The following is a 12,263-nucleotide window of genomic DNA, read 5'->3' on the forward strand; positions in this document are numbered from 1 at the left end:
GACCAGGGTGCTGTGCCAGATGACCTGGCCTCCACAGTCACCAGACCTGAACCCAATCGAGATGGTTTGGGGTGAGCTGGACCGCAGAGTGAAGGCAAAAGGGCCAACAAGTGCTAAGCATCTCTGGGATCTCCTTCAAGACTGTTGGAAGACCATTTCAGGTGACTACCTCTTGAAGCTCATCAAGAGAATGCCAAGAGTGTGCAAAGCAGTAATCAAAGCAAAAGGTGGCTACTTTGAAGAACCTAGAATATGACATATTTTCAGTTGTTTCACACTTTTTGGTTATGTACTATACTTCCACGTGTGTTAATTCATAGTTTGGATGCCTTCAGTGTGAATCTACAATGGTCATAGTCATGAAAATAAAGAAAACTCTTTGAATGAGAAGGTGTGTCCAAACTTTTGGTCTGTACTGTACATTACCCAAGCGTTTCTCTATCCCCAAGCGTTTTTAAAAATGCTACAGAAACGCTCTAGTGTGCACTAAGACATACTTTAACATTGAGGCAGAAACGCAGGGGCGTAGCAATAGAGGTCGCAGAGGTCGCATTGGCGACGGGGCCCGCCACCTGAAGCCTTGAGGGGGGGCCCGGCCGCAGTCATTAGCGGCGGCCGGCGGAGCGTCTGGCGAGATGACTCATGTCACTGTCTGTGACTAATGACGTCACTCGCTCTCTCCCCCCTGGTGCTGGCTGGCCTCTAATCTACTGCGGTGGTGAGTGACTGACTGAGACATCACTCTCCGCACTCCGCAGCCTGTACAGTACAGCCGGGTGGGGGGCAGCTACCTACCTAACCTATCCTGAGGGGCCAGCTACCTACCTAACCTATCCTGAGGGGCCAGCTACCTACCTAACCTATCCTGGGGGGCCAGCTACCTACCTAACCTATCCTGGGGGGCCAGCTACCTACCTAACCTATCCTGGGGGGCCAGCTACCTACCTAACCTATCCTGGGGGGGCAGCTACCTACCTAACCTATCCTGGGGGGCCAGCTACCTACCTAACCTATCCTGGGGGGCAGCTACCTACCTAACCTATCCTGGGGGGGCAGCTACCTACCTAACCTATCCTGGGGGGCCAGCTACCTACCTAACCTATCCTGGGGGGCAGCTACCTACCTAACCTATCCTGGGGGGCCAGCTACCTACCTAACCTATCCTGGGGGGCCAGCTACCTACCTAACCTATCCTGGGGGGGCAGCTACCTACCTAACCTATCCTGGGGGGCCAGCTACCTACCTAACCTATCCTGGGGGGCCAGCTACCTACCTAACCTATCCTGGGGGGCCAGCTACCTACCTAACCTATCCTGGGGGGCCAGCTACCTACCTAACCTATCCTGGGGGGCCAGCTACCTACCTAACCTATCCTGGGGGGCCAGCTACCTACCTAACCTATCCTGGGGGGCAGCTACCTACTCTAACCTATCCTGGGGGCAGCTACATAATCTAACCTATCCTGGGGGAAAGCTACCTAATCTATCCTGGGGGGCAGCTACCTAACCTAACCAATACTGGGGGCACCTACCTCATCTAACCTATACTGGGGGGCAGCTACCTCATCTAACCTGGGGGCACTTACTTGTCTAACCTGTATTCGGGGCACCTAGCTAGCCTATACAGGTGGCAACTATACTGGCTACCTATATTGGAGGCACCTACCTAACTAACCTATACTGGGGGCACCTACCTATCTAACCTATGCTGGGGGCAACTATTCTGGCTACCTATATTAGAGGCACCCACCTAGCTAACCTGTACTGGGGGCACCTATCTATCTAACTTATACTGGCGGCGCCTGCCTATCTAACCTATACTGGGGGCAACTGTTCTGGCTACCTATGCTGGAGGCACCTACCTGGCTAACCTATACCGGGGGCAACTATACTGGCGTACCTATGCCTGGCTACCTATACTGGGGGGACCTATAGCTGGCTATAGGGATTCGGATATGTGTGTGCGTCGGGTGTTGCCGGGGGAGGGGGGCTGTTGTTGCTGTGGGGGGGGGCCCACATCCAGATTCCGCATCGGGGCCCAGAGGTTTGTAGCTACGCCACTGCAGAAACGCCTCAGAAATCTAAACTGCAGCCCCCGAGTTTACGTTTGTGGAAAAAACTAACCGCTCTGGTGTGCACCATCCCATTCACTTTCATTAGCCAAGCGATTTTCCCCCACAAGCGTTTTAAAAATGCTCCAGAACCGCTCCGGTGTGCACCAGCCCTGCAGGTGAGTCCACAAACGTAGGCTGCAGTTAGCCTAATTACCACAAGATGGCGACATCATCCCTCCCAGGTGGAACGCACAGATAGAAGGAAATGAAGCCAAAGACAGGAAATGATGTAACACAGCAGGGGGAGAAGTTGCTGGAGGTGGAGAGTGAACGTTGTTGGAACAGGTAATTGTGTGATTGTTGTCATATATTGAGCAGAGGAGAGGTCAGGGTGGACATACTTTGTTACAGAGGAGGTCATAGTACACCTGTCACTATCCTGATCACCTCCCTTGCAGTAATTGCCATACAAGAGATTTTATATAACTGCTGTGACTTGTTTGCCAGTTTTCTAGTGCCCCCCACCCCCTGCATGTGCCATACATTATGGCTGGCATCTCACCTTCCTTGTACCAATTCACATCACAGAGACAAGAGAATATGTATATGGAATATAGCCATGTCCCCCCAGTACCAGCATCTCACCTTCCTCGTAATAATTCAGTCACATCACAGAGCCAAGAGAAGATGTATATGGAATATAGCCATGTCCCTCCAGTGCTGGCATCTCACCTTCCTAGTAATCATTCATATCACAGAGACAAGAGAAGATGTATATGAAATATAGCCATGTCCCTCCAGTGCTGGCATCTCACCTTCCTAGTAATAATTCAGTCACATCACAGAGACAAGAGAAGATGTATATGGAATATAGCCATGTCCTTTCAGTGCTGGCATATCACCTTCCTAGTAATAATTCAGTCACATCACAGAGACAAGAGAAGATGTATATGAAATATAGCCATGTCCCTCCAGTGCTGGCATCTCACCTTCCTAGTAATAATTCAGTCACATCACAGAGACAAGAGAAGATGTATATGGAATATAGCCATGTCCCTCCAGTGCCAGCATCTCACCTTCCTAGTAATAATTCAGCCACATCACAGAGACAAGTGAAGATGTATATGGAATATAGCCATGTCTCTCCAGTGCTGGCATCTCACCTTCCTAGTTATAATTCACATCCCAGAGACAAGAGAAGATGTTTACGAAATATAGCCATGTCCCTCCAGTGCTGGCATCTCACCTTCCTAGTAATTCATTCACACCACAGAGACAAGAGAAGATGTATATGGAATATAGCCATGTCCCCCCAGTGCTGGCATCTCACCTTGCTAGTAATAATTCATTCACACCACAGAGACAAGAGAAGATTTATATGGAATATAGCCATGTCCCTCCAGTGCCGGCATCTCACCTTCCTAGTAATAATTCAGTCACATCACAGAGACAAGGGAAGAAGTATATGAAATATAGCCATGTCCCCCCCAGTGCCGGCATCTCACCTTCCTAGTAATAATTCAGTCACATCACAGAGACAAGAGAAGATGTATATGGAATATAGCAATGTCTCTCCAGTGCTGGCATTTCCGCTATATAGCTTGTTCTGCTCCTAGCATTGCCATATTATCCCGCAGTGTAGCCATATGCCCTTCACAATATCACCCCCTTGGTATGGCAATGCCCTCCTGAGGTCTCGGGTAGTCAACGCTTTTCCCCTCCTTAACAGCTCAGTTAGGGGGTTTTCATGTGCGATGTTCTTACGCTAAATCATAATGGAAGGGACTGTAGCGGTAAAGAGAAGAGGGTATGTACATACATCTAATTTTAATTGCCCAATCATACCACTTCCATGTAGTGTGACAGCTTGCCTACACGATCTGTTCATAATATTCAATATTTGTTGGCCCTCATGCCACAGGGATAAAATTGGCCAATGAAAACTGGATGTGTGTAGTCACCTAATCAGATATTGAACTACTACAAAATAGGTTGTCCTACCTTATAGGTGTCCCTTTAGGAAATAGAGACAATCAGAAGTAAAAAGGGATAGATATAGTATATACATAAAATCATGTCAAAATAGAAATTTCTATTTTGACATGATTTTATGTATATACTATATCTATTGTTCGGTTTCTGAGTGCTGCCAATTTGTATTTTAAGGCACTGCTATTGACCTGACGAAGCGGCTGTGACCGTGAAACGCGTTGTCAACTAGTGCACCATTAAAATTATTCCCTTTTTACTTCTGATTGTCTCTATTTCCTAAAGGGACACCTATAAGGTAGGACAACCTATTTTGTAGTAGTTGGATACTGCCATATAGAGTATTATATTAAACATCCTTTCCCGGGCGCCTCCTACCTGTACCCAGCAAGTTTACACCCCTTTTGTCAGTCGGGGAGATTAGGCCGATTTTAGTCGACCGTTAAATCGTTTTTTTGGAGCAGCGACCACCTAGGACCTAAAGGCCGAGTGGGGACGGTACTTTAGTGATGGAGACATTCACTCACCTAAAAGATTATTAGGAACACCTGTTCAATTTCTCATTAATGCAGTTATCTAATCAACCAATCACATGGCAGTAGCTTCAATACATTTAGGGGTGTGGTCCTGGTCAAGACAATCTCCTGACCTCCAAACTGAATGTCAGAATGGGAAAGAAAGGTGATTTAAGCAATTTTTAGCGTGGCATGGTTGTTGGTGCCAGACGGGCCAGTCTGAGTATTTCACAATCTGCTCAGTTACTGGGATTTTCATGCACAACCATTTCTAGGGTTTACAAAGAATGGTGTGAAGAGAAAAAAACATCCAGTATGCAGCAGTCCTGTGGGTGAAAATGCCTTGTTGATGCTAGAGGTCAGAGGAGAATGGGCCAACTGATTCAAGCTGATAGAAGAGCAGTGTTGACTGAAATAACCACTCATTACAATGGAGGTATGCAGAAAAGAATTTGTGAAGTCACAACACGCACAACATTGAGGCGGATGGACTACAACAGCAGAAGACCCCACCGGGTACCACTCATCTCCACTACAAGTAGGAAAAAGAGGCTACAATTTGCACAAGCTCACCAAAATTGGACAGTTGAAGACTGGAAAAATGTTGCCTTGTCTGATGAGTCTTGATAGAGTCAGAATTTGGCGTAAATTCAGAATGAATGAAAACATGGATCCATCATGCCTCGTTACCACTGTGCAGGCTGGTGGTAGTGATGATGTAATGGTGTGGAGGATGTTTTCTTGGCACATTTTAGGCCCCTTAGTGCCAATTGGGCATTGTTTAAATGCCATGGGCTACCTGAGCATTGTTTCTGACCATGTCCATCCCTTCATGACCACCATGTACCCATCCTCTTATGGCTACTTCCAGCAGGATAATGCACCATGCCATAAAGGTCGAATAATTTCAAATTGGTTTCTTGAACATGACAATGAGTTCACTGTACTAAAATGGCCCCCACAGTCACCAGATCTCAACCCAATAGAGCATCTTTGGGATGTGGTGGAACGGGAGCTTCTTGCCCTGGATGTGCATCCCACAAATCTCCATCAACTGCAAGATGCTATCCTATCAATATGGGCCAACATTTCTAAAGAATGCTTTCAGCACCTTATTGAATTAATGCCACATAGAATTAAGGCAGTTCTGAAGGTGAAAGGGGGTCAAATTATTATTGGTATGGTGTTCCTAATAATCCTTTAGGTGAGTGTTGAGAGGAATATAATCTGTGAATAGTGCGGAGTGGAGCTGTGACTGGCTGATTTTGTATGCCATGGAATACTGAGCCCATGTGGAGCAGCTACCACCTCCAGCTGGTGCCTCACACGTATGCACACTCTCTGTATTACCTTATCTCTGGATTTCTATTACTTCTTATGCTATAAATCATGCAGCTACATACACCTGTTATCATCTGTGGTTATTACTGCAGTCACAGGAGTTTATGTTTATCCCAGCCGTTATGGGAGGCCGGCCTGTATCTCTTCCCTGTGATGGAGGACACCTACCAATATAGCAGAGTTTTTTAAATCAATTTTCTTCTTATTTGGGGGAAAAGTGAACACAGGTGTGTGTAGTACATTGGTCAGATTTGTCAAATGTCACTCACTAAGAAAAATAGATTGTATTCCTTGAATGGAATAGAAATGTAACAAAAAAGCATGGTGTGTGGCCTGAATGATTGTGGTGTGATCTTTAAAATATCCAATTTTGATATCGACTACATGAAGTCAAATAACAGACAAAAACCTTTCCGATATCCAGGGGCACCCGGCAAGGCTGCCCACTATCCCCGCTCCTATTTGATCTCATTATTGAACCATTGGCTATAATACTGGTTAGAAACTCGCCAGATATTCATGGTATACAATTGGGAGCGAAAGCACACTGAATTAGTCTCTTTGCAGACGATCTGATCGTATGCCTCACACGGCCTACTAAGTCCCTTTCCACATTAACTAGCCTACTTAATCATTATGGAAACGTGTCAGGACTTAAGATTAATGCCACCAAATCCAAAGCCCTGAATATCAATCTTCCTCACCGCCTGAGGCAGGCGCTTCAAGACACATTTGAATTTCACTGGGAACAGCAAAAACTTCAATACCTATTAATACAATATTATTACAATATTAATTGTTGACTTAGTCTCTACTTCATTTATGTACTGTTAAACTGTTATCAACATGTTCTATTGAATGTATAAGTCTACCTTTTTGTAAGATATTGTTACAAAAAACTTGTTAATGTATGTTACATTCTTTTTTCATCGTTAATAAAAACAATTGAAACACAAAAAACAGACATAAAAAAAAATAGTCAATCCTAGAGTATGAACTATGTGGCTTTGATCAGTAAGAATAGATGACTGCACCTAGATTAAACCGGGGCTGTGGATTCGGAGTCGAGGAGTCGGAGACATTTTTGGGTACCTGGAATTGGTAGAAAATGCACCAACTCTGACTCCTAATGAATTTAAACTGTAATTAAAATAGAAAATATGATAAAATGTTCTATTTAGTCATCATAAATAATTTATATATACAGCAATAGCTGTGTTTAGTTCACAAAAATGAAATAAACCAATCAAAAAATAGTTACTTGTGCTGCTTCAATAAAGCAGACCCCGTATTTTTAAAGTCAGATATACATATCTGATTGTGACTGTATATATAATGTGTACACAGGAATCTCTTATATATACTAAATAACATCTATGCTGTAAGTATAAAGCCTGATGTGTAGCCGTGTCACTAATAGAGATGGTCAATGAGATGGAAATAATTCTGCACTGATGTTGCTTTATGCAAATGTATGCACTCCCTTTGCTCATGAAATCAAATAATTAGATATGTTGTTAAAATTTGGTTTGGGGACTACAAATTAAAGGGTACCTGAGACGGATGAAAATAAAAGTTTTATACATACCTGGGGCTTCCTCCAGCCCCCTTCAGGCCAATCAATCCCTCGCTGTCCTCTTCCACCACCTGGATCTTCTGCTATGAGTCCCGGTAATTAGGCCTGAACGATTTATCGTTTTGATATCGAAATCGCGATCACGGAAATGACGATTCCGTGATCGCCACAGTGGCGATTTTTGCCGATATTCTGCGGAGCTGTGCCCTCCCGCTGTGCGCAGCTGCGTGTGAAAAATAGCAGTGGCTTTCACTCCCAGCGGCAGCTTATCTTTCTCTCTCTGCCTAGTTCCCCCGGCCCCTCCTCCCCTCCTACGTCATCAGCCCTGCTGCGAGAGCGGCTCAGGCTCTCGCTCTCGCTAATGTGACAACTGATAAACACTTTCTTCCATTCTGCAGACCACCGGGAGAGACAACGGCTATTCAGCTAATGTCTGGCTGACCTTTCCTCCCCCCTTATTCAACAGTTCCCATGCAAGCAGGGAGCAGAGAAGGAATTCCACGGTAGCAGTGCCAGGTATTTTGTATCCTGGAGTTTGCCGGTGCCGAGCCTCGACCGGATTGCTCACGCGGTCTCCTAGTAACACTCCAAATAAATCATGAGGCGGCACACCACTGGCTGCAAATATGCTTGTATTAAGAAACAGAAGCACTACATGTTACGGAAAATCCTTCATCAGGTGCACCTGATGAAGGATTTTCCGTAACATGTAGTGCTTCTGTTTCTTAATACAAGCATATTTGCAGCCAGTGGTGTGCCGCCTCATGATTTATTTGGAGCAGAGAAGGAATTCCCTCCCCCTTCATTGCCGAAGTACAGGAGAAGAGAGCATGTGGATGGAGCTGCACAGCATGGGGGAGATTGAGTAAGCAAGACTGAGTGCATGACTGTGTGTTTCAGTATGTGTGTAGCAGTGTGTGCATCAGATATGCTGCGTATCAGTGAGAGCTGCGTGTGTGTGTGTGTGTGTGTGTGTGTGTGTGTGTGTGTGTGTGCGTGTGTGTGTGTGCGCGTGCGCGTTGTGTGCGCAGCCCCCCACGGCTTGCCTTTACGCTACCTATCGCACACCTGACATTAACCGTCCCCACCACCTCTGTGACATGGCTTTTATCCCAAGCACACAACACAAGCATAGTAATATGTACTGCATGGGGAATCAAGGGACAGTGGCATGATAACTCCCCACCCCCTCGACTTGGTCTAATTTTTTTAATTTTGACCTTCTGTCTATTTGTTTGGGCTTAGGATTTATTTCAGCTCTGCTCCGCATCCTTTGCGCAGACGAATAGGCACATGCTTAAGCTCGATTTTGAAGAAAATCGTGAATCGAATCGAAATCGCAATTTCTGACAGAAATCGTGCGATTCAATCTTTTCTCAAAATCGTTCAGGCCTACCGGTAATTCAGTCAGTCAGCGCAGTCTGGCCGCATGCCGCTCCCACAACCAGGAACATTCTGCACCTGCGCAATAGTGCTGCGCAGGTGTAGTACACTCCCGGTGGCGGAGTGTGTGCATGTGCACTACACCTGACTGGCTCAAGTGCCTGGACTCATAGCAGGAGATCCAGGTGGTGGAATAGGACAGCGAGGGACTGATTAGCCTGAAGGGGGCTGGAGGAAACCCCAGGTATGTATAAAACTTTAATTTCATCTGTCTCAGGTTCACTTTGTTACACAGTAGTACTATACTCTCCATATGCACTCCCCACAGAGCTGCAGGGAATCCACTGAGAATGTTGTGCACATTGAACACAGAGATGTTGTCTATCACCCATAAACCTGGTTCAGATTGTACATGAAGAATGTGCAATGGAGGAAGAATCCCCTCAATCTCCTGCAGAGTACCTGCACATCACTCTTACATGTACCCACAGTTACATTGCCTAGCCCTAGGGCCTGATCCATGTTCAGATTGTACATGAAGAATGTGTAATAGAGGAAGAATCTCCTCATTCTCCTGCATAGTACCTGCACATCACTCTTACATGTACCCACAGTTACATTGCCTAGGGCCTGATCCATGTTCAGATGTGTAATAGAGGAAGAATCTCTTCATTCTCCTGCAGAGTACCTGCACATCACTCTTACATGTCCCCACAGTTACATTGCCAGGGCCTGATAGATGTTCTTTGTTCCTGTTTTCCAGGAGTACTCTTACAAAGTACTAGTTTTAGGCTATGACTAAAAGTATTAGAGGCAGAAGTTCAGCCAGCTAGCCAGGTAACTGGTATTGTTTAAATGGGAATAAATATGGCAGCCTCCATATCCCTCTCACTTCAGTTGTATTTTAAAATTCCTAAGCATTGGCAGATGAGATGCATTTTATGTTACATACTTTCAATCAACAAAATTGTAATATGCAAATTAAAGGAGTCGATGAGTCGGTGGAATCCTAACCTGAGGAGTCGGAGTTAGTGGATTTTTGTACCGATTCCACAGCCCTGGATTAAACACCCTCCATGTGTCTAACTGCTTGATTGGTCTTTATTAATGTAGTAATTTTTTCATAACTTCTATTAGTTTTTTTTCTTCTTGATAATGTTGTTGACACCCCCACATATTAAAGTGCCTTTAATCATGGAAGAGATTCTGGCAGCCAATAACATGTTGTACAATAGAGTTGTTGTGGGTCAGTGGAGGTCTCAGGGAGGGAGGTTCTGAAGGAACAGATTCTGTCCATTGTGTCCATTTTCAGCAGAGGTGACAGTGTCACCGGTTGACCATATCCACTGTATGTCTGATGGGAAGAAGCCAATGTGGTGTCAGGAGCCACTGGTATTGGGTAGTCCCGCAGTGGGAGAGGTTGGAGACTGCAGAAAGCTGATGGGTCACAGCTAGGGGGTAGAGCCAGGTAACAAGGGGCGTGGCTGGTAGGACTGGCAGAGAAGATGGAGGCTGCAGCTGGGGAGGGGTTGGGTGGCCTCTGCTGCTTTGGTCCTGGTATTGGCACTGCTCCAGCTGGGAGGTTTGTTGCTCCGGCTCTTGGAGGGTTTGGGGTTAGTAGGTGATGGACAGGTGGGCTCAGGTATGGTCAGGATATGGAGCTGCAGTCCCATCGGTCTAGTTCATCAGGCGGCAGAGCCATAAGTAATGATAATTTATAGCTAATTAGCTGCAGGCCTCTGCTCCTATCTCCCTCTGTCTCCTGCTGTTCTCTCCTCACATCCTCATCCATCTACCGCTGCCGGCACTGCTGTAACCTCCCAGGAATGTGTGCATGGAGAGGAGGAGAGAAGTACCAGAGGATGAGCAAGGCACACTGGAAGAGAGGACTGTGGTACTGAATGTGCAGATACCACAGCTTATGGGATATTATCACCCCTAGCAAATTATAGGGGAGGGAAGAGTCGCCCAGATAGTGATAAAAGTTTCATTAAAAAACAATAAAATGAAAAAGAGTTGAGGTGGATTACCTGTAATGAAGACAAATTCATATTATCAATGAATTTTATTATGCACTGGCTAATAAAAGTAATTGATTTTATGAATGTGTCTTCATTTGAGATAATCCATCTCAACTCATTTACATTTTATTGTTTTTAATGAAAATGTTATCACTATGTGGACGCCTCCTCCCTCCCTTGTTCATCTGCACCCTCCTTTGGAGGGGTTTTCTAGTCGGCCCCTTGTGGTGAAGCCACACAGAGGACCATCTAGTCTCGTTTTACTGGAGTGCGACCTTCATCCAGCTTGCTGGACCACCGAGTGTTGATCTCCTCCTGCCTACAGTGGTTGGTTGCCCTTCTGCTGCCCTCCTTTGTGAGTGTCCCATTCCACCATCTACATCTGTCTCTCGTTATTTTTGTGACATACTGAACCATCGGGGCTCCCATTGTCTCTATGTTTTTTGTATCTCCTTCGTGTGCTTTTTAATCACCCCCAACTCCCATACCTAGCAAATGATGTTCTTTGCTGTGCTCTGTTTATAACTGCTAATATCTTACAGCTATAATTTGTTATCCTTTTCAGAACTGAGATCTGAGCTCAAAGAACAAGAGAAATATGAGAGGAGTGATAAGCAGTCTATGGAGAAGGGTAACATGATGAGGACAATTAAAAAGGAAGAAAAAGAGACATATGTGAGGAGTGATCAGCAGTCTATGGAGGAGGGTGACATGATGAGGACAATTAAAAAGGAAGAGGAGACATATGTGAGGAGTGATCAGCAGTGTATGGAGGAGGGTGACATGATGAGGACAATTAAAAAGGAAGAAGAAGAGACGTATGTGAGGAGTGATCAGCAGTCTATGGAGGAGGGTGACATGATGTCAGCAATTAAAAAGGAAGAAGAAGAGACATATGTGAGGGGTGATCAGCAGTCTATGGAGGAGGGTGACAGGAGGACAAGGAGGACAATTAAAGAGGAAGAAGAAGAGGCGTATGTGAGGAGTGATCAGCAGTCTATGGAGGAGGGTGACATGATGAGAGCATCTAAGGAGGAAGACATTATTACAGGGATGAGCAATGGTGAGTAATAAACATTAGATATTCAAAAGACTTATTAAACTGACTAAGAAATGTGTCCCAGGTGGGCACAGTATAGGTCACATTATGCCAATAATTGGGGGAGGGGCTATAAGAATATGAGTGATGTTTGGGGGAGGGGAGACTGAGGTGACAAGCAGCTAAAACATCCCTCTACTAAACAGCTATGCCAAAGTGCAATTATGCTAAACAAGTATTCACATTCACAAGAGCAGGAAGTTGCCACCATACTGCATGGATTCCAGACAGGGAGTGAGCAGTGAAATGACAGATCTAGCAAGGGTGATAATTACCACAGCACAAA

The 12,263-nt window shown here is 45.4% G+C and overlaps 1 protein-coding gene across 1 annotated transcript in view; it reads left to right on the plus strand.

The window, feature by feature from the left end:
• The first annotated feature begins 2,350 nt into the window (after nt 1-2,350).
• LOC137535370 (zinc finger protein 585A-like) overlaps nt 2,351-12,263 on the plus strand; it is a 33,032-nt gene continuing 23,119 nt past the window's right edge. The window contains exons 1-2 of the mRNA XM_068257201.1: nt 2,351-2,398; nt 11,444-11,941. Coding sequence (XP_068113302.1) covers nt 11,500-11,941 — 442 coding nt within the window. The 5' untranslated portion in view covers nt 2,351-2,398; nt 11,444-11,499. The remainder of the gene's footprint in view (nt 2,399-11,443; nt 11,942-12,263) is intronic.

Source organism: Hyperolius riggenbachi, chromosome 10 (assembly GCF_040937935.1).
Source record: "Hyperolius riggenbachi isolate aHypRig1 chromosome 10, aHypRig1.pri, whole genome shotgun sequence".
Classification (NCBI taxonomy): Eukaryota; Metazoa; Chordata; class Amphibia; order Anura; family Hyperoliidae; genus Hyperolius; species Hyperolius riggenbachi.